The sequence below is a fragment of the Fopius arisanus genome, unplaced genomic scaffold (assembly GCF_000806365.1).
Source record: "Fopius arisanus strain USDA-PBARC FA_bdor unplaced genomic scaffold, ASM80636v1 scaffold00018, whole genome shotgun sequence".
Lineage (NCBI taxonomy): Eukaryota > Metazoa > Arthropoda > Insecta > Hymenoptera > Braconidae > Fopius > Fopius arisanus.
In genome coordinates, this window is record NW_011887757.1 from 1,250,430 (window position 1) to 1,277,256 (window position 26,827).

The following is a 26,827-nucleotide window of genomic DNA, read 5'->3' on the forward strand; positions in this document are numbered from 1 at the left end:
AAATGGTCTCCAGCACTCGGGCAAAAACACCAATCACCCCAGTCTGGCTTGGCTACTCTTGGTGACTAGGTACCAGTGATGACTTGGAAACTGTTGTCTTTGGTATCATTGGCCTCAGTATACAATACCATAGTGTGAGGAGTGGAGGAAGGAGGAGTAGACGAAGAAGACGCAGAAGGAGAGCCAGAGGACGAGAGTGGAAACACCATCCGAGTATTTCTGACCCCTCGGGAGTCGTCGGTGACCAGTCTTGGTGATCACAGCCCACTCTCAGCTCTTCCAGGATCTCCACATCTCCACTTGGTCCATTCTGGAGGTCAGTAAACTCGAGATTATAAGAGTCAATCAATTATGGGGACCAACCACCCACCGAGATAACGCCGTTTTCATGTTTTGCGGAATTATTCAATTATCTCGAAAATAATTAGTTTTACAGGGAAATTTATAATTGGCTTTTTTGCCGAGAATTTGAAGGTCGATAAATAAGTACTTTTGGGTTTTTTTCGTTTTGGCGATAATTTTCGAGATAAATCGCGGGTTAGGGGCAATGTTGATGGCAGAGTGGGCCATTGCAATATTTTTCGTAATTATGCAATTATCACGAAAATAATTAGTTTTAGGAGAAAATGTATGATTACTTGTTTTGTTCAGAATTTGAAGCCTGAGAAAAAAGTACTTCAGGGTTTTTTTGCTGAATCGATGGTTTTCGAGATAAATCGCGATTTATTAAAGTTTCGAAAGACGCTTCGCCAACTCTGACATTTTCGTAATTATGAAATTATCTCGGAATGAATTGATTCTACAAGAAAATGTCCAATTTACTTTTTTGTGAGAAATTGAAATCTCAAAAAAAACGGTCTTTACAGTTTCTCTGGTGGAGTCGATAGTTTTCGAGATAAGCCATGAGTTAGGGAAGATGTTGAGCAGAGACTAATCCTTTTGATCCTTTCTCGTAATTATGCAATTATCTCCAAAAGAATTGATTTTAGAAGGAAATGTATAATTACCTATTTCGTAGAGAATTTAATCCTCGAGATAAAAGTACTCTTGGGATTTTTTAATCGAGTCGATAGTTTCCGAGATAAATTCCTTGGAATATACAGCGAACACCTGATGCTCGTCGTAAATAGAATCCTCGATCATACTGGTTTACACATGATTACACGTTACGAATAAATGGAATTGGTTGTAACGCAAATGCGTAAACTTGACGGAAATTTGATACGGCGGTTGATTTATCAAGGACGTGGGCGGTTTAAGAGTATCAGACTGCATGTTGCACAGAAAAAAAATTATACTGAAATTTATCCTGACATTGCCGCAAATATTGCAAGTATTTTTATTAAATTAGCACGTCTACTGAATTTCTCTCCATAAATGTTATTGTTACTCTCAGGTAATTTCTCATTTTACAATTACAATGCAAATTGCAATTTTCATCAGAAAAAATTACAATATTTTGTCAAAAAATTACCAAAACGATTTGAATTAATTCTGATTACTTTCGTTTCATTTATTATTAACAATCACTTTTGATTTTAAATGAAAATAAAATTTCGTGAATTTGTGAAAAAATTATTTTGTAGAATTTTTCAAATAATTGATCATCACAAAAAATGAATTAATTTTTATCATCATTTGTATTCCATTTATTTTTAACAATCATTCTTAACTTTCGATGAAAGTCTGAATTTTTATTGGAATTACAATATTTAAGTGGAATTGATTGTTTTTTGAAAATAAAAATCTTATAAGTAGATTTTTGACAAAAGGATGTTATCACTAAAATTTTGTCATTATAAATCCCGGACTTCAACAAAACAAAAAATTGGCAAAGACTCGGTCATCGCTAATTCATCGAAATTACCGGCGGATTATAGCGTGACTGATGCGAATTCGTAATGGGACGACAGGTCGTTATTTTTTTCATGTTTTTTTTCTGTCAATTTTTAATCCCCGGATTTTTTCACGGATTTGGGAATTAACGGTTGGAATTACGGACGGATGAAGAGAGACTTTTTATCGTGAGATGTGCGTACGGCAATTATTATGTGAATGACGATTAGTAAACAGTTCGGTGTGCGCAAGGTTTTTACAACTATTAATAGACGACTTTCTGACGTGGGAAAATCCGTTATATATGAGGTGGTAATTGGTGATGGGGGAGGGTCTTGATGGGATTTAAGACGTCATATCATCGTATTGTCACAAAAAAATCTCCAGGAACAAAAATCCCCGAAATTCCCGCGTTCAGCAAATATTTTTAAATATCTAATTTTTTTAATTACACGGAAAATTATTGAAATAAATTCTTAAATTCGTCCTAATTTAAATTTGAATTTTTGGAAATTTTTTAAATTTTTGGATTACGTTTTTTATTATTTTCAATAACGAAATCTGCAGACTATTTGAATTTACAGCAATTTTAAACAATAAATATTTTTTAAATAAATTGTTTGTCTTAAGACATTTTTAATTAATTAATTCATGAATTTAAGGCATTATTTTTTGGTTGTAAAACCGTGAATTCCAGAGTTCTTAAAAATAATGAAATATTTATGTAATTTAAAAGATTAATTCTGTAATTTTAATTTTCCGGAAGAAAAACAGAAGCCAAAATGCATCATCTTGATAACCAAAAGTAAACACAAATTATCATTCCCCTCAATAATAACGATAACCCACGAATTAATCTCGAATTAATTCTCTCCAATCAACTCAGCACTTCCCGCAATTAATTCTCATTTTCTTGGCACATAAAAAAATGCAAAATCATTTAATTATTCGACAGCAATTAATCCCAGAAATCGTGCAGTCCCGCAGAGCCCGAGGGAAAGAGAATTATTTAATTATTCCACGAGCCCCTCACGAGAGAAAAATATTAATGATGTTTTTCCACTGATTTGAAATTTAAAAAATTGTTTACTCCAACGGAATATCAAAATGATTTTCCGTGTATTGAGGAATTACAGCACTAATTAATCCGGAAGTACAACTCGGTAAATGTTGATCTTCCAAAGATATCAAAGCAGTACAAATTTGCCAGACGGAATTACTCCCTCGATTTATAAATAATCTAGTATTACTAATATTCCGAGTGACTTTAGACAACAAAGAATCATTTGACTCCAACAGGTGATTACATCCCACGAGAGAATTCTAGTACTTGCGTTGAAAAATTCAAGGAGAGTACAAAGTGCGTTGCATTGCGTTAATCGATTCTACAACCTGCAAGTTAGTGAATGAAGGATTTCCCTTCACTTCAAATTGCTTTGGACAGATAAATAAAAAATAAACGTCTCGTGAAAAAATATTTAGTTGATTAAAATCCTTGGAGACGATTTTTGAGGCGTCAATTTCATTTCGGGTTTTAGGTCACCATTATCTCGAGATCTAAGGCAGATTGCGGAATTTTTGTTATGACCTTTTTTATAGCGGCCAATCTGATCAGCAAAAAAGTATATCGCCGAAATTACGGTATCTCCTTTGGATTCGGAGATATTACCGGTTTACCGTTTCATTGCGGAAAACTTGTCGTGGAATTTTGAGCAAAAAATTGTTGCAGAAATCGGAATTAAAAATCTGCAAAAATCATGATTCATTAATTGAATTTCCCCTGCAATTAACAAACCCCTAAAAATTTATCAAATCCTTCATAAAAATCGGTTCAACCGATTTTCGCGAATGCAAAAAGTAAAATTCTGTAAAAATTTATTAAATCGCGTGAGATTTCCCCAACAAATTCCTCATTACCATTAACATTCTCACCTCCGACATGATCCCTAAAAAATCCGCTAAAAAATCCGCTAAAAATCCCTAAAAATTTATCAAATCCTTCATAAAAATCGGTTCAACCGATTTTCGCGAATGCAAAAAGTAAAATTCTGTAAAAATTTATTAAATCGCGTGAGATTTCCCCAACAAATTCCTCATTATCATTAAGATTCTCACCTCCGACATGATCCCTATAAAATCCGCTAAAAAATCCGCTAAAAAATCCGCTAAAAATCGGTAACCATCCGTGGAAACGATGGTTCACCCCTAAAAGAGAGAAACGAAAAAATGCAGACTAAAATGTCACGGTGAAATGACGAAAGCCCCGGCAAATCGTCAATGACCAATCGAAAAAAGTAGGACATTTATTTCAGTCCTCAGTCCAGCAATTACAGTCAAGATAAACATGTAATGGGGGTAGCCCATGATAAATACAGGTATACCGTTACAGAGTCGGTAGAGGAGTGCTTTCAAACAACAGAGAGAGAAAAAAAAAAAGTATCTGAAGAGCTGGTATCAGTGGTCTTGCTTGATGATTTGCTTGGGCATCATCACGTGGTTCTGTTTGAACGAAACCACCAGAATTGCGGTCTCTTGGGTGTCAGTTTGTCATCAGCTGCGGCCAACAAACATGTGCCATGACTTGTTATTGGCCTGAATTTACTTTATTCTCGGTTAACACCAGCCGACGGTCTAGAGATGAGGGACTAATAAAGAAATTATAAAATCAATTTGCTTGGTGAGTCATGGGGATTCTTTTCAATTAATCCTTCGTCGCCATCAATTGTGTCGTGATTTTGTGTTTACGTTGGAATTCATGTGTTTACATCATCCGGAAAATTATCGAATTGACGTGTAAGCACGCACTGAGATCATTCAATTGAAATTGTGCAACTTCTCCCCTGTTATGTTGAATTTCATTTTTTCACCAGTTTCCTGGGAAAATGGGATTGAATTGTTTAAAATGGAAGATATTACGTTGAGTAATTAAGTTAATTATGGAAAATTCATTTTCTTGGCGAAGGAATTTTTATGGATTTTAATTTCATTGGATAATTATTATTATGTTGTAAGTTTTATTGCGACTTTTAGATAAAATTCGAATCATTCAGACTATTGTATGTTAGGTTTTTATATTGACCATTTTTTAGTTGAATTTTCCGTGGAAAATTGGGATAGAATCATTGAAAATGGAAAAAATTATGTTGAGAAATGAAATTAATTCTGGAAAATTCATTTTCTTGGCGGAGGAATTTTTATGGATTTTAATTTAATTGGATAATTATTATTAAAGTGTAAGTTTTTTGCGACTGTTAGATAAAATTTAAATCATTCAGACTATTGTTTTTATATTGACGAATTTTTAGTTGAATTTCCCGTAAAAAATGGTGATAGAATCATTGAAAATGGAAAAAATTACGTGGAAAACAGAAATTAATTCTGGAAAATTCATTTTCTCGGCGGAGGAAATTATCTGGATTTTAATTTAATTGAGTAATCATAATTATATTGTAAGTGTGATTGCATTTTTTTGTATATAAAGTCAAGGGTTTTTATACTGTCGAATTTTTAGTTGAATTTCCCGTAAAAAATGGTGATAGAATCATTGAAAATGGAAAAAATTACGTTGAAAACAGAAATTAATTCTGGAAAATTAATTTTCTCGGCGGAGGAAATTGTCTGGATTTTAATTTAATGGAATAATTATTATTATATTGTAAATTTCATTGCATTTTTTGAATAAAATAAAAATCAGTCAAACGATTCCAAAAAATCTAGAGTTTTATATATATATTATATCGACGAATTTTCAATTGAATTTCCCATAAAAAATTGTGATAGAATGATTGAAATCGAATTTAATTACAGTAATTGAATTTGAATCGACAAATTAATTCTCTTGGCAGGGGAAATTTTCTGGATTGAAATTTCATTGGGAAATTACTGGAAAATATCAGAAATTTTGTTGGATTTTTCAGACAACATCAGAATCACTCGGACGATTGTATAAAGTCTAGAGTTTCGTATTGACGAATTCCGTGAGAAGGAAAATGGCTCGAGGAAAAATGACGAAAACAAAACTAGTTCCACCGGACGGTGGATGGGGATGGGTTGTCCTGGTATCAGCGTTATCAGTGAATTTCCTGATCCCAGGAACCGTAAAATCCTTCGGTGTCCTCTTTGTTGAGTTTCTCCAGGTCTTCAAGGCATCACCCACGTCAGCATCCTGGATGCCTGCTCTCTGCTACTTCCTCTACAGTTCGCTGGGTAAATATTTTTCATTAATAATAATATAATTCAACAATAATAATTGATTATTTAAACAGAAAATTTTTTCAATCCGAACATTTTTTTAGTGAAGTTTCACTCACATTGAGATCATTGACTAGAAGAAGACCATTTATGAATTTTTATATAAATTTTGAGAATTTAAAATTTGGAAGATATATTTGTGCAGCAATGATTAATACATAATTTTTTTTTGTAACGAAAAAATCGAATTTCCGCGTTAATTATTCGATATCTTGTAAGTCCCAAAAAAAATCTTCCATTGACAAAATCTGATATTTCAAAAACTAAATCTAGAAGACTCGCCTACAAAATAACCCGAAATAATGAAAAGATCAAAATTCAAAATAATCGGAGTGTTGTAAAAAAAGTTAAAAATTTCGCAAAAAATCTTCTTGTTTTAGACACGTCAAAATGATATTTTTCATACAATTAGAAATCTTGAAAATTATTATATAATAAAATCTGCATAAAATATTCAAAAATAGAAAATTTAAAGCCAAAATTCAAAAATCAAATTACAACTGCCAAAATTTCTCAAAATGTAATTCTGACGAAAACGCGTTGAAAGATAAAATGATTGATTGATTTCGAAAATTCGTCAACAAAAAATATTAAATCCAGATTCTTTTTTCTTTCGAATAAAAATGAAACTTAATGATTAAATATCAATCAGTCGCATAAATACTTGATTGAGGCCTTCCTCAGTGTAATTTAACGCCCCGAGGCCTCCCCATCCGCTAATTCCACACAATTTTTATTTTTATCCACCAAAACAGGACCACTATCCAGCGTTCTCTCCATGAAATATTCCTATAAAACTGTTACGCTAATCGGTGGAGCCTTTGCCGCCAGTGGAATGATGCTCAGTTACTTCGCAACTTCCGTGTCCTACCTTTACATTAGGTAAGAAGAAAATACCGCAAAGCGCGCACTAAAAATTGTATATCTACGATATATCTGAATAATATCCGAATATAACTAGATATATTTTCATCCCAAAAGAATATGTCCGAGATATATCGAGGATATACTTAAGATATCTAAGATATATCTAAGATATACTTAAGATATCTAAGATATATCTAAGATATACCTAAGATATATCTAAGATATATCTAAGATATATCTAAGATATACCTAAGATATATCTAAGATATACCTAAGATATATCTAAGATACATCTAAGATATCTAAGATATATCTAAGATACATCTATGAAAATATATCTAACACTCATATAATGTAAATATTTGATATATCTATGGAAATATATCTAACGCTCATTTAATGTAAATATTTGATATATCTATGGAAATATATCTAACGCCCATACAATGTGTATATTTGATATACACATAAGATATACATGTGATATATTCTCGGTTGAAAATTTTGTACCTGGGGTATATCTTCGGGATATATACGTTGGGAAGTAATTTTCGTAAATAATTCACAATCTTCTCTACTTGAGGAAAAATATTTCTTTGTAATTTAGATTGTGATCTATGAAGTGTTTCACGCATCTGCCCAACACTAAGGCATCCGGAGTTTTGTTAAGGATGTTCTGCCGGTATTTTGTTATTTTTCCTATTTTTCTGAGATTTATTGAAAACTATCGATCGGATTGGGATATGAAAATATCGCGTTTGTCCGTTACATCATGATTTATCCTTTCACAAAGTTTCATTCCGATACACCAATTTTTATAATCTTTCACTAAAATTTATTGATTTTTTATTATGTTACAAAATTTTATGTTACAAAAATTAGTGTATTGGGATGAAACTTTATGAAAGAGTCAATCATGATGGACCAGACAAATGCTATATTTTCATATCCCTTCAGAAAAACAGGAAAAATAACAAAATACCAGTAGAACATCCTTAAACACCTGGTGAACAAAAGAACCCGAAATAATGAAAAACTCAAAATTCAAAATAGTTGCAGAGTCTTAAAAAAAGTTAAAAATTGCGCACAACATCTTCTGGTTTTAAGCACGTCAAAATTATATTTTTCATATAATCAGAAAACTGGAGAATTATTATAAAATAAAATCTACATAAAATATTAAAAAATAAAAAATTTTAAGCCAAAACTAAAAAATCCAATCGCTCTGATTCGTAATCGATTTACAACCGCCAAAAATTCCTCAAAATGTAATTTTGAAAAAAACGCTGAAAACTAAAATAATTTATAAAAAGTACTATTCGTCCCGTTATTAACGTACGTTTATCGGAATTAAGAGACTTAATTAAAGAATCTCAAAATTATTTAATGATACAATATCGTTCCTGGAAGGCGGAAGAGAAATTGATTTTACCCATTCCTTTCACAATTCGTATCTCCGGTACGGCGTGTGAATCATCGAATTTTTTCATTTCATTTGAATAATTAAATAAATATGTGTCTATCCCTCCGGATGGAAAAATATATAATCGTACTGAGACACGAGTCAGTTGAGAAGTATTTTGCGTAATAAAATCATTCACAATCTCTTCTACTTGAAACAGAATCCATTTTTTTTTTAGTTAGCTTATTTAGTTGGATTTACCTTTGAAGTGTTTCACACATCTGCCCAACACTGATCAAATCAATTTTACAATGAAGCATTATTTATCGCAAATTACCGTACTTATTCATATTATCAAAATCTTTTTTTTTTAATGCTTATTTTACATCGCTTCGAGTCGGAGGAGACTATGTGGCGATTGATCAAGACTTTTTTGAACCTGGTTAGATCTCACCAGTCTACCCGGCCAGGAATCGAACCTGGAACCTATCCGTTGTGAGGCAACAGCCGTAACCACTACGCCAGGCCACCGGGCCAATTATCAAAATCGATTAAAAATACATAAAAATACATAAAAATACATAAAAGAACATAAAAATTATTTAATGAATTTAATGAATTTAATTCATCACTCGCTGAAAAAGGGAGAGAAATAAATTTAACTCTTAATTTGTTGTTCAATAATTATAGCTGAGATATATTTTTTTTGTCGGTATTATAGAATGATATTTAAAAACATTATTTTTAATTTCTTTTAAATTTTAAATTTTTATTCAATTTTAAAATTATTTAAAATTTTAAAAAATATATTTTATTATATATCCAAAATATATCACAGATAAAGAATCTTTTGCTGAAAGGTTTGCGACATCTATCCCGATCTAATTGATATATATTTCTGGATATACATTTTTTTCATGTGAATCAAGTAAATTCCCAACCCCTGGACCTATTGCTGATGAATTAATCAATTAATTAATTAATTAACCCGCCAGCTATGGAGTTATGGTGGGCATTGGTGCAGGCTTGACTTTTCCACCGACTGTTTACATCGTAACCGGATATTTTGAGAGACTCCGTGGTTTTGCCACTGGCCTCTGCATCTCCGGAAGTGCAATTGGAACAATTGTTCTTCCACCGTTCCTGCAGTTTCTCCTGAATCACTTCGGCCACAGGTAATTACGTTTTCAATACTCTAATGAAGCACGTGATGCCCAGTCCTCTTCCGTTCAAAGAAAAATGAGACATCGTGTACCTTCCGGCAAGAGGAAATGGAAAATCTCGACGTTTCAGACGATTCTAAATGATTTTCAGGAAAATTCATTAGGGAAATGATAAATTAGGGTGAGTCCATCTTTTTCGAGGCCAGTTTTCAGTCGATATCTCGGAATTGAAGGTACCTAGCTAATTTTTCGTAGAAACATTTTTTGTAGAAAAAGATGGTAGCTAGAGAAAAGGTTCTTATGGAAAAGTCATTATCTGCCTTCAATTCCGAGAAATCGGCTGAAAACGGGTCTTGGAAATTTATGAGGCCTTTTTGCTAGTTTCACGAGAAGGAAATTTTAGGAAAGAGTGAAAATCGAGTTTTCAGATGATTCTCGATATCTAAAGATAAACATTTGACACTAATTCTTTTGTTATAGAGTGAGTGATTCTCTAGAAATTTTGAGCCGAAAAATCGTGGATACATTTTTATGAGAAAAGATAAATCTTCATATTTCAAATGATTCTAAATCATTCGATTATTTTCTGACGTCAATTTCTTTTCAATTCTGACTGGATGGAATGATTCACTGGAAAATTCCAGCCAGAAGATTGCAAATAATTCTCGGTAATTTATAAACCTTAATTGAAAAATAAATCCGCAAAAATGTCCGCACGATTCTTCGAAATCATTTTTTTTTTCAACTAGATATTTGTAAATTTCCTGAGTTAAACCAGAAAAAAGGCCATCGACGTATCTATCCTCTGATAAAGACAGTCAATACGATTTTCCGAAAGTAGAAATTTTCCCAAATATATTTTATAGATTTATAGATTATAGATTTACAATAATTCGAACTGTCGAGATTTGCATTTTCCAAGATACCACAGTGCGACCTTTTGCCTCAAATTTCCCGGCGAATAAAAAAATAAAAAATGGGACTACGGTCTCTTGACCGGAGCACGCGAAATAATCTGAAGACCAAATAAATCCCGAACAAAACGCGATGAATTTACAAACAATTCAGTACCAACACGCGACACACATCGCAGTATGCCATTACCTCACTCCATCTTACATAAACCATAAAATCATTGACAATCTCCTCAAACAAAAGGACCGAAAAAAAAAGACAACAGTAAAAAAAAAACCCCGAGTACAAATAATCTCCTGAACAATTGTTCGTAATTCCAGAGGGGCAGTATTGATAATGGGTGCAATTACCCTGAATACCCTGGTGTGTGCCTTCCTCTATCATCCGGTGGAGGAGCACATGAAGGAAGTGCCCATTGAAGGAATCGACAATGAGGCATTGACTCTTGAGGAGCAAACAAAGTCCACCCAAATGATAATCGAAAATATAAACGAGATAAAGCCAGCGATTGTAGCACCTCAAGTGCACCTGGCAGATCTCTCAAAAGAGCTAGAGCGAAAACTCAGTGTCACCGAGACACCGGGACCAGAAGCCCCAACGGAGGTGAAATCTGAATCGAAAAGACCGGAGGATTTAAAGATCGTCCTGGAAGACGTCGATCTGAACACGAAGAATAGCCTGGACGAGTCGAAAGAGTTGAACGAATCGAACGAGTCGAATGAGTCCAACGAATCCTCAGAACCTGAAAAAGAAGTGTCAAAAACAATGACAGGTGTCATGACCCCACCCTTGAGTCGCGCTAATTCAACGAGAAAGAGTGTAAAGAGTGGATTCCACCTGTCCCGTCAGCACAGCATTGTCTCGGATATGGGACCGATAGCTCTGACTCCTCGCATGAACGTTCCCAATATGTTCAGAAGACTCTTCAAGACTCAGGAGAGGAAGAAGAGAAAATCCAGGAGCAATGCCAAAGCAGAGAGCCCGGAGGTGGCTAAAGAGTCATCTAGGAAAAACTCCAACACATCAGACAGCTCCAGCACCGAGAGCACATCATCCAGGAAGTTCTTTGACTTGTCTGTTCTCAGGGATCCTATTTACCTCGTCATCTTGATATCCAACTCAACATCGGCCATCAGCAACACGAATTTCATGATTCTATTGCCATCGTACGCCATCTCCGAGGGATTTGACAGGAATTCAGCTGCTCTGCTCCTGTCCATTGTCTCAGCACTCGATCTTGTTGGGAGAATTGGTGGAGCTTCGTTATCGGATATTGATTTTATACCAAAGTATTATTATTTTGTCGGGGGATTGGGCCTCAGTGGAATTGCCCTGGCACTTCTACCGATGGCCACGACCTACACCATGCTCTCGTTTTTCTGTGCTTTGTTTGGTCTGTCTTCTGGAATGTACATTGGAATTACTACTGTTATTCTTGCTGATATGCTGGGGACTGAGAAGTTGAGCTCTTCTTATGGAATCTCTCTGTTTGTTAATGGAGTACTTCAGCTTATTGGGCCTCCTGTCTGTGGAGTTATATATGAACATGTGGGGACTTATAAACCCATTTTTCTCGCTTTTGGAATTATTCTCATACTGGGGACTGCTCTCTGGGCTGCTGTTCCCATTATCAGGAGGAACAAGAAGGAGATCGATGTGGCTTGAGGGAAGGGCTGGGAAATTCTGGTCCTCCTAGGTTCAGGGAGATATTTCACGAGGGGAAAATTCAATTAGAAATTTAATGAATTCGGGGAAAAATTTCACGGAATTTCTGGGGTTTTCTGAAATTTTATTAGTTTATTCTTCTTATCATTTTATCAAGAAGATTAAACAAGAAAATTTGAAAATATGGGGAATGAAAATTCTATAAAATAGTTTCAACGAAATATTTCAATCGAATCATTCGACTGATTGGAAATTTGAGATAATTTTTCAACGAATTCGATAGGTTTTTCTGTTAAATTCTTTCACTCGTGTGTACAAAATTTTGTAAGGAAAGCCTAGAGTTATTGTATTGGAGTTTGGGAACATTTTTGGACTGGAGATGAAAATTCAACAGGTTTACATTTTTAATTAGAAATTCCGAGAGTGAAATGCAAGAGGAAAATGAGAGATTGAATTTTTTCTATAGGAAAATATTGAAAAATTTGAGGTGAAATTGTAAAAAGGAATATCTGAAGAGAACTCTAATAGAATTTCTCGGAGGAAGCACAAGGTCTTTCTATAACATTTTTTCATACGTTTTTAGCATGCCATATGGAAGTTAATTCATCTTATTATCGTAATATTCGTTTCATTATTTCAATTCAGCGTTTTTATCATTTGTATTTATGTCTAGTCATGTATGTTAAGGAATTGTACAAAAAGTATGGGGTCTTCAGGCGCTTCGAGTGCTCAGAGATAGTCCGTCCATTTCGGGGGGGATTTATTTGGATAGGGAGCTTGGTCTCTCATCTGCATTTCACATTTTGCAACTTTTATCAAATGAAAAATCGTCAGAGATTAAAGAATAATAACTGAAATCCAATCTAACGTGTGACTATCATAAGATATAAATTAACAGAAAAATCTGGCATTTTCCGGAAGAAATTCTATTCAATCCAATTAATTATTATTAATCTATTCAACAATCTATTAATATTCTATTTATAAATCAATGGATATAGTCAATAGATTTTCAATTATCTACAAAATTTCTTCAACGTAAATTGTCCTCGTCGTTAAATAGTAAACAGATATAATTGTTTTAGAGAAAATTATTAACAGAATTAGCAGAAGAAAGTAATTGAAATATTTAATAGAATTTCTTAGAGAAAGTCATAGGTTTTTCTATTAATTTGTTTACATGAATTAGAAAACTCTTATAAACAAAATATTTCAGCGACGTTTAAAAAAATAAATAAAAAAACGACTTGTCTGGCCTCAATGCCATTCATCAGAGACTATAAAAAAAACTCGGATGTGAATGGACTAATGAGAATTTAACGATTAGTGTATTCTTATGCTGCACTATTATGTACTCAAAATAAATTAATAATAATCGAAAATAAAAATCAACCAGAAATTTAATTATTGGAATAAGTGATTGTTCGATATATTGACGCTCTTCATAGATCGAATTTTTTTTTAATTTCATTAATTGATGTTTAATTAATAAAAAATAGTGCCAAATCTTTTCATCGAGAATTTTGCCGATTTTTTCGGCCTCTGGGAGCCCCGGAAAATTATAAACAATTAATCTCTTAGTATGACTCACTGTCACTTTAATTAACTGCACTGGTATGACTTAGATTAATCATAATTAAGATGTAATGGATTATTTGAAAATGTCTCTTGTGATTGCGTGTCGTACGTGTCAATGAATGAAACTTTATTTTTTCCCTGCAGTTTTTTTTTTCTCTTGCAACTCTTGACTTCTCAGTTTTATACATTTTTAATGAGAAATGGTAGGAGTAAACAGGATGAATGCAAATAAATAAATTGAGTGTATTATTTCATTTCGAATAATAATTTTAATGAATTACTGAAAATAATATTTCATCAACCATCTCCTATATCCATATCTACAAGAAAAAAAATTTCTTCTCTTCAACTCTATGATCGCAATCTCTACTTACAACCATTTACATGGCAAAATAATTATTCACTTGTCTGAAAAAGCACCTTCAATTAAACTGAATTTTACAGTTATTTTCATTTGAAAAATTCACGAATTCCCGTGGCATTGGAATTTTTAGTTAATCAATTGGGGAATTAACAAAAATATCAGTTTCATTTTAATTTGGAAGTAAAGGAAATTTAACTATTTACAAATTTGTTCCACTGGACAATTCTGTCCTTTTTTCAATCTTTCAATTCATATTTTGGCTACTGATAGTCACGCGTGAATAATTTCAACAGAAAAACGAATTTATCAAGAAATTCTATTCGAATTCTCGAAAAAATCACATTTTGTTAAATTTGTTGTATCATGTCTTGACTTTCCAATTATTTGCACTGTATTTTTATTTTCCTCATAATAAAATTCAAAAAATGGAAATTCTATTCTAGTAGAACTCTTGAAGAACTTCAATAAATTTTTATAAACTTCCAATAGAGATTCAATAGAATTTCTTGTAGAAACTGTCAGGTTTTTCTATTAAATATTTTCACGTGTAATTCGTTTGTGAATTCTTAATTCATGATCTACACATTCACATGAATCTAATTATTACTCAACATTTCGCGCAATGCAGAGGAAATAGCCGTCCACCGATAAATTTTTTAGTTGAATTCAATGATTTGTGTCTTCTGAGATATTGTGATTGTTTCATTGGACAAAAAATAATCACCTGAACTATTTCAACAATTCTAACTTTATGATGATTCTTCTTACAGCTAGTCATTTCTCCATTGCTTTATATACATTTAATAATTTGCACCTGAAAATGAAAAAAAAAAAACAATTACTACAATTATTATCTACATAAATTGAGAATGAAAATTCCAAAATTAATCAGGAAAATCATGAACTTTCTCTAGAAAATTTTATTGAATAAAAAGGACTAAAAAGGAATTCCGAAAAACAATCAATAGAATTTTTCAGAGAAACTGTCAAGTTTTTTTTTACTATTTTTTTGGCTTTAGGTATTAATTAATTGGTCAATATTTCACCGTGAAAATTTCACAGAGAAGTTTCACATAAAAAAATATTTATTCTTCATCATTAATTATAATAAACAAAACACAAGAAACTGTGAGATAGGGAATTTCATTGGGGAATTTTCCACCGAAGAAAATAATTCATTTTTATATAAAAATGAATGATTTATTCAGATAAATAAAGTAAATTTACCAAAAAAATACAGGCTGAATAGAAGTTCCTATCAGACACCAAAAATTGTTCCTGTGATCCCCTTATGGTGCTACATCCTTCCTCCCAGCGAATGGTACAATGCTACGAATTCCCTTAACAGACGCCTAAAATTTGAAAGCAAATCGGAGGATCTCAATTAATAACGCAGTTTAATCCGTCAGCCCCTTAAAACAATGGGACAATTGTATGCGGAGAGTTGAATGGAATAATTACCTTCTTCTTGGATCCATTGAGAAAATCCCTGTACATTTCTGAGCGCAGATATCTCGCATAGCTGTCAGTCTTCATGAGATGATAAACATGGGCGGCAGCAACATCGAAACTCCAACGATCTGGCTTTTCCAAATTTCGTTTTGTCAGCTCGAATGATCGGGAGTCAACGTTGATTGGACAGCTAGCGTCTGGTCTCAGGTATTCATTCCATATTTCTTCAACTTTGGCCTGAACGTCACGCTGAGGTAGTGTTTTTAAATTTTGAACAGCCTCCCAAAATCTTCAATTAATAATAAATAAATCAGCCATTATCAATAATTGATTCCCTTCAATCCAATAATTGATAAATTATCAATAATTTCTTCAGTAATTCTGAGAATTCATTAAATTAAATTTGATAAAGTGAGAAATTACTTGAGGTTTTCACTGCTATATTCCATCTCCAGGAACTTGACGAATTGTTCTTTGCCAATGGGATCCTGCAGCAGCTCCTGGAGGCTAAAGCCCCATCTCTTAACTCTCCTCGCTGAAATGTCTTTCCTAAATCCAAACAAAATTTTATGTTCCCTCAATGATCCATTTACCCAATTAAACTTCTATTAAGTTAATTACTTATATTATATAAACAATTAATTTAATAGAAAATATTTATATTATAATTTAGAATTAAATAACGTATTTTCTGATATGTAATTTATTTCCGCAATGAGACAATTGTTGATATTTCTTGTTCTTATCTAGCAGGAAGTGACTAATATTATTGAGCGGCTACTCACTCCCGAATTGAGTGACACCACGACTTCATTTTGAAGTCGACTTCAAATGAATTCAGTCATAATTCCGGTAATTGCAGGGGGAACGTGATTTCAGTGACGTCAAGCTTCAGAATCAATGACTTCACGACTTCAAACGACTTCATTTAATTTAAATTTTGTAGTCAACGATTGCAGTTAAAATGAAGTCATCGCAATCACAACAAATATAATTCGAGAGAATAATGAGATAATTATCGTAATTAAACTTTTTATTAATACACTCGTTGTTTTTGACGCAAGGCTCGTCGATTTTGCCACGTTTAAGCGAATGAGTCAACTCCTGGAAAAATGGGGGAGAGAGGGGCTTTGTTTTGTTCTGCTAAGCGTTTAGAGAGAATTTCTTTTCGGTGCGAAATTCAAACTACAATTATATTCAAGAATATGCGATTTAGGATTTCACTGACTGCGAGTGATTTCAATGTTTTCAATTGATTTCTAATGGACTTCAAATTGATTTCACTTGATTTCAGTGACCTCTGTTGATTTCAAATCGACTTCAAATTGATTTCACCACCGAGTGACACCATGACATCAAGAGTGGGGAATCCCCCGAATACTACATCGAAATCTTGGGCATTTAATGAATTGAACCTCTTCAAAACATAAAATTAGTGATTATTATGATATATCCCGACCTGAAGGTGTATGATAATAAAATTCATTTGATAATTGGTTAATTTCAATTCATCAATCATTTCATCAATCAATCATTTCAACGTGTGGTAAGGTACTACTAATCTCACTAGCGCCAGCGTTACACAGGGTTCGCGACAGGGACGCGGCTGGTATGAACCCCACAAAGATCATAATATGATCTGGTCAAGCCCTTCTAGTTATTCGTCTAATTGAGTCCGGCTCAATTTTTGATCTCGTACCCCCTAGCTTATGGGTTTCGTAGTGAAATAATCCATTTTTTCCCGGGAATTCGTTTTTCGCGTTGATATCTAAATTAAATCATGAAAATTCAATCATGATAAGTATTTTTAATCAATTTTTTAATGAATATCGGGCCCTCAAATAACAGTAAACTGATACAGGAGATCTTCAAATTTCTGTGAGCCGCCAATTACTAACCCATCCGCTTTTCATTTTTTCTTTTTTAATGAATATTAATTTATCCGTTCTTCAGGAAGAATGAACAAATTTTTAAATAACAAAAAACTCTTTAAAAAATCCATCGGCAACTGATTTAGGCCTTGAGAATAAAGAAACGAAATTTGAATGCATTTTATTGAAACGGGGAAATTTTGCGTTAAGTCGGAGACCCAAGAGAAGGACCCCATGGAGTGAATGGGCACAGTCGGAGAACAATTAGACATTGTAAAAAATGTCTGCTAACTGGACACTTCTTTTATTGTCTTCCAACATTGCATATTTTCGTATATTATTGTCCCGTGATTTGGGAGTTTATATTATATTGTATGATATTCAACTTATTAAATTAGATTCTTTGAAATATCAAACATTCAACAAAAGTTGTTACATTATGTTGAAGTACGTCCTCCACAGGCAGTAACTGAGTCATTAAAATTCGAGAATTTTTAAACTAGATTTTACAGAACATACAAAATTAGATAAATTCTTACGCAATTTTCTCCTGCTCCCACAACTCGGTACTATCCGATATCCACGGATTATTGAACTCAGGCTGTGTAAACAATGGATCGTACTCAACGTATTGTTCGAAGTAGCCAATCAATCTGGAAAATTGATTAGAAAATTGTCCATGTAACAGATGTATTGTTGATTCAACTAGTGTAAAGCGTTATTACGATCAATTAAAACTCACGCCTCAGCAACTTTGGAGACCTTGATGTTCCTTCTGTCGAGTCGTTGTTTAAGCATGTCTATTTCCCGTTGTATACTCTCACTCGATAGTGTAATATCCGCATCCGCATGAGTCGGTGATATTCTACCACCAGCTACACCCAATTGGAGATGTTTACTAGCTTTTACCATTGGTTTGTTTGTTCTGCAGGCTTTCTTTATATCCAATTCCGTTGTGTTAACACAGCCAGGCTAAAGTGAAATTTAATACTCGATCATTATCCACTATTAATCGTGTGGCCACATCAATATCGGTAATTAATTACATGGTGAAGAAGGACCACTCGATTTCGCTCAGATTTTTTTTTCCGTTGGGTTTTGGGGCCCACGGGAAACACCAATTGTTTTACACGGATAATTTTCATGGAGCAAGATGAGCAAATCGGGCCGAAGATGATTAGAGTTTTCTCACGAGGTGGTTATTGATTACTATCACATCATCAGGTGATAATTATTCAAGTTTACAAATGTCACAGGAAATGAGCGAAATGAGCCAAATGCGCTACGGTGTGTTTATAATGTCTACATTATATTCATTTGCAGTGAATATAGGAAAATAGATGAATATTGGGAGTTTATAATGCGTTCTGCACTTCCCAAGAAATATGAGCGAAATGAGCGAAATGAGCGAAATGAGCGAAAGTTTTGTTTTAAATTTAACTCTGGCTTAACTCCTGGCAGATTTCAAAACTTCTAAACAAGAATGATTTCTATCACATTTTTTTCTGAGAGCGAAATGAGCGAGGTGAGCTAAATGAGCCAAATGAGCAAAATGAGTAAAATTAGAAAAAAATTGGGAAAAAAACGTTAAAAATCATATTTTCCGGTTTCCTTTAGTACTTATTGAAAAAAAATAATCACCATAGGCCTGTGAACGTCCCAAAAAGCTCGCTCCTGGCTATCCAATACTTTTCTCTCCAATTTATCACGTTTTTTATCAACTTTGCTCTGCGCCTCGGCCTGCATAAAAATAAATTCCCACTTGCGTGAAAACATCTTCTGCAGTCTTGCGAGATTCTCCGCTTCGTAATCGGCCAATTCCAATCGTGTTTTGTTCTGCATTGTGCGCTTACACAGGTAAACAGCTGATGAATAAATGGTCAATTATCGGCTGAACAATTTTTGATGGATCGGTTAAAATAAGTTTTTTCGGTTTAGATATTCATCAACGAACCGTAATCGGTATTCTCTGGCTCCCAACAGTTTGATGGCCAAAAGTAGGGCGTTTGAAATCGATAAAAAGTGTTGTCATTCTTTACAGTGAGGCAGTGATCGTCGATGGGAAAAAAGTAGCCATGGGAGGCCATCAAATGAGCTACACGTAGAGCCTCTTGATCATCAATGTCCATGTTCTTCATCATCCAGGCTATCAAGTCCGTACCTAAACTCAAACATTAACAAAACCCGTAATTGCCGTTCAATTTATACGAGTGAAGAAAATCAATAGATTAAATCCAACGGTCTCTATTGAATTCTAGAAGATGTTCTATTGAATTGCCATCGGAATTCTAATAGAGTTGCAATGAAAAATCCAATAGAATTCCCTGAAGAAAGGCTGGGGCTCTATTATTTTTTTGTACATGCAACCCATTTCCCTCAATTTACCAGTAAAAACCGAAGGAATCTTTGTCATGAATGTCTTGGCAGTTCTCACTGGGACACCATTAGTCTCGTCCAACATTTTCTCCACTATAGACTCCATCTGAAGAGGATAAAAAAAAGTGTTTAGATAGGGTCCATCGAGCTGTAAGACAGATGGATTCGCCGATATTTTTAGCAAAGGGGGTGCCCTAATCGATCAATTTCAACGGCCGAAACAGGGGACAAGTGAAAATGGTAAAATGACACTATAAAAGCTTTACACAAATACAAGTTGAGACGAAGGAAGATTTTTTAAAGAGATTGACAGCTCAAAGCGATCGATCAGGCGACCCATTTTTTTTTAATCTCTATTTTTCAGACTCGAATTCATCTCGTTTTATTATCCACACTAAAGAATTTTCTAAAATGAGAACTTCTGTTCTCCATTCACTGCCGCTGAATTTTTATTCTATTCAATCTAGGGAGAATGTAATTTTTTATACAACTTATTAGTTGAGAATTTGTTGACAGTAATGACTATATTGCATGGAATTGTCACCTTCTTGTAGACGACGTAGTTGGGACTGTCTTCGGCGCAGGTTGCAGTTGATTTTGGCCTATCGACGGCACCACTTTTGACAGTAGCATCCGCCGTCGTCGTTTCCTCCTTTCTCTTCGATGTCGTACCAATTCTACATTTACCACTGGCATTGTGTTGTTCATTTGTATTTTTGGAACAACTGCCGCTGCTGTCAATGGGTTTACGCCGACTGGCGGACTTTTCGGAGCTCATAGTTACCATATCCAGGCGCTAAGGGAGGTGCACCATTGCCCCTCTGTAATCAATTGTTTCATTTTTATCATCAGAAAATTCTAAAAATCCATGTATTTTTAATATTCAGCCTCGTTGAGCGAAATGATAAATTTAGGAATCATTCGCGTATGCAAATCTTTCGGAGCATTCCAAAATAACAGAGAGATCAATCACTTTTACGAATTTTTTTATGAGCGAAATGAGCAAATGGAGTTAATGAATAAGTATTCAGGTGCTAAGAGGGGTGTACCATTGCCCCCCTGTAATCAATCGTTTCATTTTTATCATCAGAAAATCCTAAAAATCCATGTATTTGTAATATTTAGTCTTGATGAGCGAAATGAGCGAAACGAGAAATTTATCAATCATTTGCGTATGCAAATCTTTTGGGGCATTCGAGAATAACAGAGGAATTAATCATTTTTACGAATTTTTTTATGAGCGAGATGAGCGAAAGAAGCTAATGAGCAAATAATCAGATGTTAAGAAAGGTACACCATTGCTTCTGTGTAATCAATCGTTTCATTTTCATCATCAGAAAATCCTAAAAATCCATGTATTTGTAATATTTAGTCTTGATGAGCGAAATGAGCGAAATGAGAAATTCATCAATCATTCGCGTGTGCAAATCTTTGTGAGATTTTCAGAATAGAAAACAAATGAATAATTTCTGCGGATTTTTTTATGAGCGAAATGAGCGAAAGGAGTGAAAAGATAAATCTATCAATCATTTCCGGATGCAAAAATTTTGGAATATTCCAGAATAAAAGAGAAGTCAATGATTTTTACGGATTTTATGAGCGAGATGAGCCAAATGAGCTAAATGAGTAAGTTCATGGACTGAATGAATTAAGGCACTGTTGCAACTAGCGAACGCCGAAAGATCAGAATGCATCGATTTTACAGATTTTCTGCAGCACTAAAATGTAAAAAAGAGCGAAGATGAGCGATAAAAATGAATCAGTGAAATTGGAGAACAGTTTATACAGCGAAATAAGTGAAAATAAGTTGATATATTAATTTGTGTCATCTATTTTAGAGTTTCAACAGTTTGAAGGGTTTTAACGCGCATAATCGCGGGGAGCAAAAAGAGCCAAAAGAGCGAGGTGAGCGAATTGAGCAGCAATGAATCTGATTTTCTCGTATTTTCATCTTGTTGGAGACCTGAGGTGCAGGCCATATCACAAAACCGTTCCGTACATTTTTAGCCAGAGCGAAATGAGCGAAGAGAAAAAAAATTTCCCGCGCATTTCAGCTATTAATTCCTTTTAGAACTTTGTCACGGGGTAAAATGCGCCAAAAATATCCCGATTCCTTCTGTTTCTCTTTCCAGAATACATCGGAATCCCAGAGATGCATGAGAATTTCCCCCATCTCCCATAAACCCCGCAAATCCACTCTCACGCTTCCCATTTTTCAAATACGAAAAATAAAAAAATCGCTCAATTCGTATCGCAAGCCCAGCAGACAAAGGTTTATTTTTTAAATCCAATTTCCCCGCTATTTTCCCAGAACCAAAGGCACATCCCACGATTTTCATTCCAAACTCTATCGACCCCTAGTAAATTATCTCTAAAAGCTCCAGCGGCATCAGATGATAGGAGGATAAAAAAGATAAATAATACGTAAATGAAAAGAGCGAGAAAGGTCATAAATTGATAAATTTCATTGTCGGAGATATTCATTGGTGAGATTTTTCCTAGTCGCTAGAGAGAGAGGAGACGATGAGTATTGATTACCAAGGAAAAGCACTCTCCTCGGTGCGCGTACCACGCCAAGTTATATAGTTCCCCTGCTATTACATATATACTGTATTTGCCAAGTGAACCGAGCGATCTACCGTTACGTATCACAGGTTTTACCCTACGATGTGTTAAAATGCGCGCCAAACTATTATTCTCTCACTCTTTCATCCAGCGGTTGAATCGTGGTATCTGTGCACCGGAGTTGGAGATATAACAATATTCCACTCTGGCCACCTGTAGTCTCTCCCAACTATCTCACCCTTTTCTATTTTCGTTTGGTATTCGCCCTTAGGCCTTTACAACACTCGTTACCAACGAATTGTCATGACCTCGTAACCCTTCGTTCTCCGGCCTTCCATATATTTTGGATGGACCGAGGGACTTAGAAAAAATGCAGCCAATTTTTCCATTTTTTACCAGTGAAATCTTTAAACTGTTGAGAAATAGTGGACGAAATTTGAAACTGATCGCGAGAACGTGCTATTTGTTATAATATTTTGAAGACAATATTTAATGCGCGTTCTCATGGGAGCTACCAAAAAGTGAAAAGATGTGAAAGTAGATGAAGAAATGCAGCCAAAGTCATGAAACTTCATACACATGTAGAATATCCAATTATGAATTATTGAGTAAAAAATTGAATAAATCGCGAGAGTTGTTTATGAGAAATTTAAAAAAAAACACGAAAAATGGGATTTTTCCCGTTTTCCCAGGAAAAAAATAAATTTCAAATCTTAAAATTCTCTTCCTCCGAATGAAAAATAGTATATTGCATATCAGCGGCGAGTAGTCACGGTCCGAAATGCAGACGTCATTTTTTTTTGTTTTGATGACCGAACGGAAATACTTTACGGCCGAGGGCGCAAAGTCGATTACTTTCAATCCTAGGGCGGAAAGTACTCGCCTCGTTGATTGATTGAATTTTATTACCGCACATTATGCTGTACAAAATTATTTTATGACGTGCTATAAACGATTCGACAATTTGATAGCCAGTTAATAATAATAGTAATAAAAAATGACAGATTCATGGCTCCGTGAACCAAAGGCAGTAGAAAGAAGGAAAAACGGAGAATAGCAATGAAAAATGTCCATGGAATATAGATAATAATGATCTATTGTCTATATTTTTCCAATTTATAAATATATGGAAAATTTCAATAGCCGTATAGAAATAATTCATTTAGCGAAATAGCTACAGTATGAAATAGAAAAGATTGATAAGATGAACTGAGATAGCAAAATGGAGATGAAAACTGAAACAAAACTGACTTCAGACGATAAATTCTCATGGGAATAACTGGATGCATTCCGGATGGTACAGAATAAAAGAAAACGGTAACAATATTATTCACAGAATTTCCTTGACTCAAATATGGAAACTGTTTTCCATCTATTTTTCTCGTTATCTCGCCAAAGGAATCAAGCCTAAAAAATGAAAAATCTATTCAAGAAATTATTTGAATAGAATAAATCATCTATCATCAGCTGAATTCTATTAATTATTTCCATCAAATAGTTTTTACTCAATATTTCAATAGATGAACAGAATTTTCAAACCGATCCACTAGGTTTTAAAAATTTTCGAAACCCTTTCACTGAAAATTATCGCTTTGAAATTTTTCTGGCAAAGTATCGATGCTGAAAAATTTATAGAAAAAGTATTGAAGTGGGGAAAATATATCCATGCCTTTTGTCATTCCAAAATTTTCGAAGAAAACCCAGAGAAAATTCCGCAGCATGATAATCACTAATAATACTAAATCACTATTACTTGAAGTTGTAATATTGAATAATTACATCTCAAGTCAGTGTTTAAAGAATATAATTACATTTTAATATAAATATAGCAACAATACGATGATCACTAATATAAAATAATATTGATACTCCATGAGTGATTAAATAACGATAAAACCTTATATTTTTCTATCGCAATTTTTGCAATTCTCCCCACAAGACGAAAATTCATGACTCACTATTAATTAACACTCAGAGCTAAAGGGAAGATATCACAAGTGGCTCCTTTGTCCGGATCCTTCCATTATTTCCACATGCAGTGCTGTTCCCCTCGTAAAATCTTCGAATGGCTTTCATTCAATACCGGCCCGCACGATTCCCCTGCAGAAGCAAAAAAAAAAAATATCTAAAAGAAAAAAAATAATAATAATGAAAAAACGGGGGAAAAAACGACTCACGAAAGAAAAGAGGATGACGTCACGTCTGAGGCCTTCCTGCTCACAATATATCCCACAGCAATAACATTTAATACGTCACTATAGCGATAGTTTCTTATGAAAAAGCAAGGCGTTAGAATTGGAATAACCGCACGCTATTTCTCTGACCCTCCGAATAATTCAGACGATTTAACAGTGAAACTTATCCTGATTTTTCTTTACCCTCGAAACACTATCTCATGTCTTGATTGTTCCATTAGGATGAGAAACAACGACTCGTCACGTTAAAACTCTCGTGCACAACTGATTATTCCGTTCGTTGCGCTGAGTTTATTCCGTCGTTTTACTGTACACTAATACAAGTACTGTACCACTGGTTTCACTGTACAAAGACCGCCCTTTTCCTCTTTCTATCGCGTACGAGTTATTCCCACACATTCTAATCTTCTACATGTGGTTCATTTTTTTTTAATTCTTGGACGGTCACAGTGTGGTGCACTCTATACCCTGATATTTCTCTAGTCCCCAGTTCTAGGAAAAATATTCACTGAGAGTGCGTTCAGGGAGAAGGGGAATCGTGAATAGAGGGGATGACGGGTTTTACAAAATTGGGGAATCAGGGGTTTTGGTTTTGGCTTTGAGCGAAATGAGCGAACAATTTTTTATTGGTTTTTGGATAATGTGGGTGTTTGTAAATCTTAGGATGTGGTGGAAATATTGAAAACTGTGGATTTTTAGTGAAGAGCGAAATGAGCAAAATGAGCGAAATGACCAAAACGAGCTAAATTATTTTATCACTACACAATTGGCTACTATGTCTTCAAAATTTATGTATCCACGCGATAAATTCTATCGATATCTATTTTCTTCGATATTTTATCAAAATGAGCAGAATGAGCAAAACGAGCTCACAGCCTCTTAATTTTCTGTACTTCAATACCAGATGAAGATAAAGACATCCACGAGAAATTGAGAAAGAAATCCGCGGGTATTTTGTGGATCAAATGAGCGAAATGAGCGAAATGAGCGAAATGAGCGAAATTAGCAGAATATCCAAGGACATCCGCAAAAAAAAACCCACCATAAAATAGAGTTCAACAACTGTATCACCACTTGACAACGGAAAAGCCTTCACACAAGGCCATGATTTAAAAAATCGAGTTGAGGAGGGAGTGCACACCGTTATAATGCATCAAGTAACATCATCTCCACTGGGTTTACCCCGTGACAACATTTACGTTAATGAAACAGAGGGAAAAAAAAATCATTTAATTATTTCAAGGTGAGTGTATTTTTTCACCCCATCATCCCTCCAATTTAATATTCAACAGTTACTCCGTGAATTGCATATTGTTTTATCAATTATCACTCCTCCTTTTTTGGTTCCATTCTAATAACCACTAGAAGACCCACTCAATGTCAAGTGCAGTATGAAATACGTGAGATATTATCGTATTTGATTTGGCGCGCGTTTCGAGTGGATTTTGACTCTTTCCACTCAATCTACCTGATCTACACTGGAAAATCTAATAATAAATTGAAGTGTAATCATCGTGTGACTATTTCAGCCTTATCAATTTATCACTTGTACGATCTATTCTAGCGGCACTCGTTCCAATAATCCAGTGTTTCAATTAATCTACAAAAATTCATTACGATTTCGGTTGAAAATGTTTGATTAATCCCACGCGTATTCAACAAGGTTTCATTCAGTGAGAGCAAATTCCACTGGATTTTATCGGGGGATGAAGCTCGAGAGATTAAAACTCTCGGGATATTTTAGACTAATGGAATAAGTAATGAAGAGGGAAAAAAAATCACGTCGATTGAAAATTTATTCAAGGACAATTTTTTTTCTCTCGCTCCACAACTTCGGGAGATTGAAGGCCACGAATTGAGTCATTCGTAGAATTCCACCAAAAATTCTAGAAAAGATTATTAATTTCCCGGATATTTTTCAAATGTAAAAAATTCCATCGAATTTGCGAAATTTGGGTTTCAATTAAATTCATATTTCAATTACTGGGGCGCAATGAGTTATCACAATGGCCTTTTTTTTTCAATCTCGGATGTAAATTCTATGGATTTTTCAATGGAATTCATTACAACTTCCGTTTTATAGCGGAATTATGACCGATTTGTCGTGGTAATTTTTATTTCTTCCTTGGGGCGGGTGATTGTTATCGATTATCGAATGATTTAAATTAAATACATACCCAGTTGTGGTGTAAATCCGTCGAGGTCAAACACTATATTGAATTAAAAATACAAGGATTTAGAGGCATAGCCCCTGTTGTTACTTGAGTTGTTCACGACGCGATGAAAATTGTGGGTCGCTTGTGCGATCATGAGAGGTAGGCAACCAA

General features: G+C 34.2%; 2 protein-coding genes across 8 annotated transcripts; one reads left to right on the forward strand and one right to left on the reverse strand.

Moving 5' to 3' along the window:
• LOC105264021 (monocarboxylate transporter 13) lies at nucleotides 1-14,856 on the forward strand. 2 transcript variants are annotated; one of them, XM_011300586.1, is made up of 5 exons: nucleotides 1-316; nucleotides 5,754-6,042; nucleotides 6,843-6,969; nucleotides 9,352-9,531; nucleotides 10,755-14,856. In XM_011300586.1, the coding sequence occupies exons 2-5, from the start codon at nucleotides 5,826-5,828 to the stop codon at nucleotides 12,097-12,099; spliced, it is 1,869 nt and encodes a 622-aa protein (XP_011298888.1). In that variant the 5' UTR covers nucleotides 1-316; nucleotides 5,754-5,825; the 3' UTR covers nucleotides 12,100-14,856. The 2 variants fall into 2 exon arrangements, with proteins under 2 accessions (XP_011298888.1, XP_011298889.1); XM_011300587.1 differs by lacking the exon at nucleotides 1-316 and adding an exon at nucleotides 4,352-4,513.
• RSG7 (Regulator of G-protein signaling 7) lies at nucleotides 13,924-26,827 on the reverse strand. Of its 6 annotated transcripts, none has more exons than XM_011300579.1 (12): nucleotides 24,483-24,966; nucleotides 24,264-24,405; nucleotides 20,285-20,561; nucleotides 19,750-19,846; nucleotides 19,319-19,525; nucleotides 19,006-19,229; nucleotides 18,107-18,336; nucleotides 17,904-18,017; nucleotides 15,917-16,042; nucleotides 15,503-15,782; nucleotides 15,269-15,393; nucleotides 13,924-14,855 (listed from the first exon to the last, which is right to left on the reverse strand). In XM_011300579.1, the coding sequence occupies exons 3-11, from the start codon at nucleotides 20,525-20,527 to the stop codon at nucleotides 15,331-15,333; spliced, it is 1,584 nt and encodes a 527-aa protein (XP_011298881.1). In that variant the 5' UTR covers nucleotides 20,528-20,561; nucleotides 24,264-24,405; nucleotides 24,483-24,966; the 3' UTR covers nucleotides 13,924-14,855; nucleotides 15,269-15,330. The 6 variants fall into 6 exon arrangements, with proteins under 6 accessions (XP_011298881.1, XP_011298883.1, XP_011298885.1 ...); XM_011300581.1 differs by having other exon boundaries at nucleotides 24,264-24,430; XM_011300583.1 differs by lacking the exons at nucleotides 24,264-24,405; nucleotides 24,483-24,966 and adding an exon at nucleotides 26,678-26,827.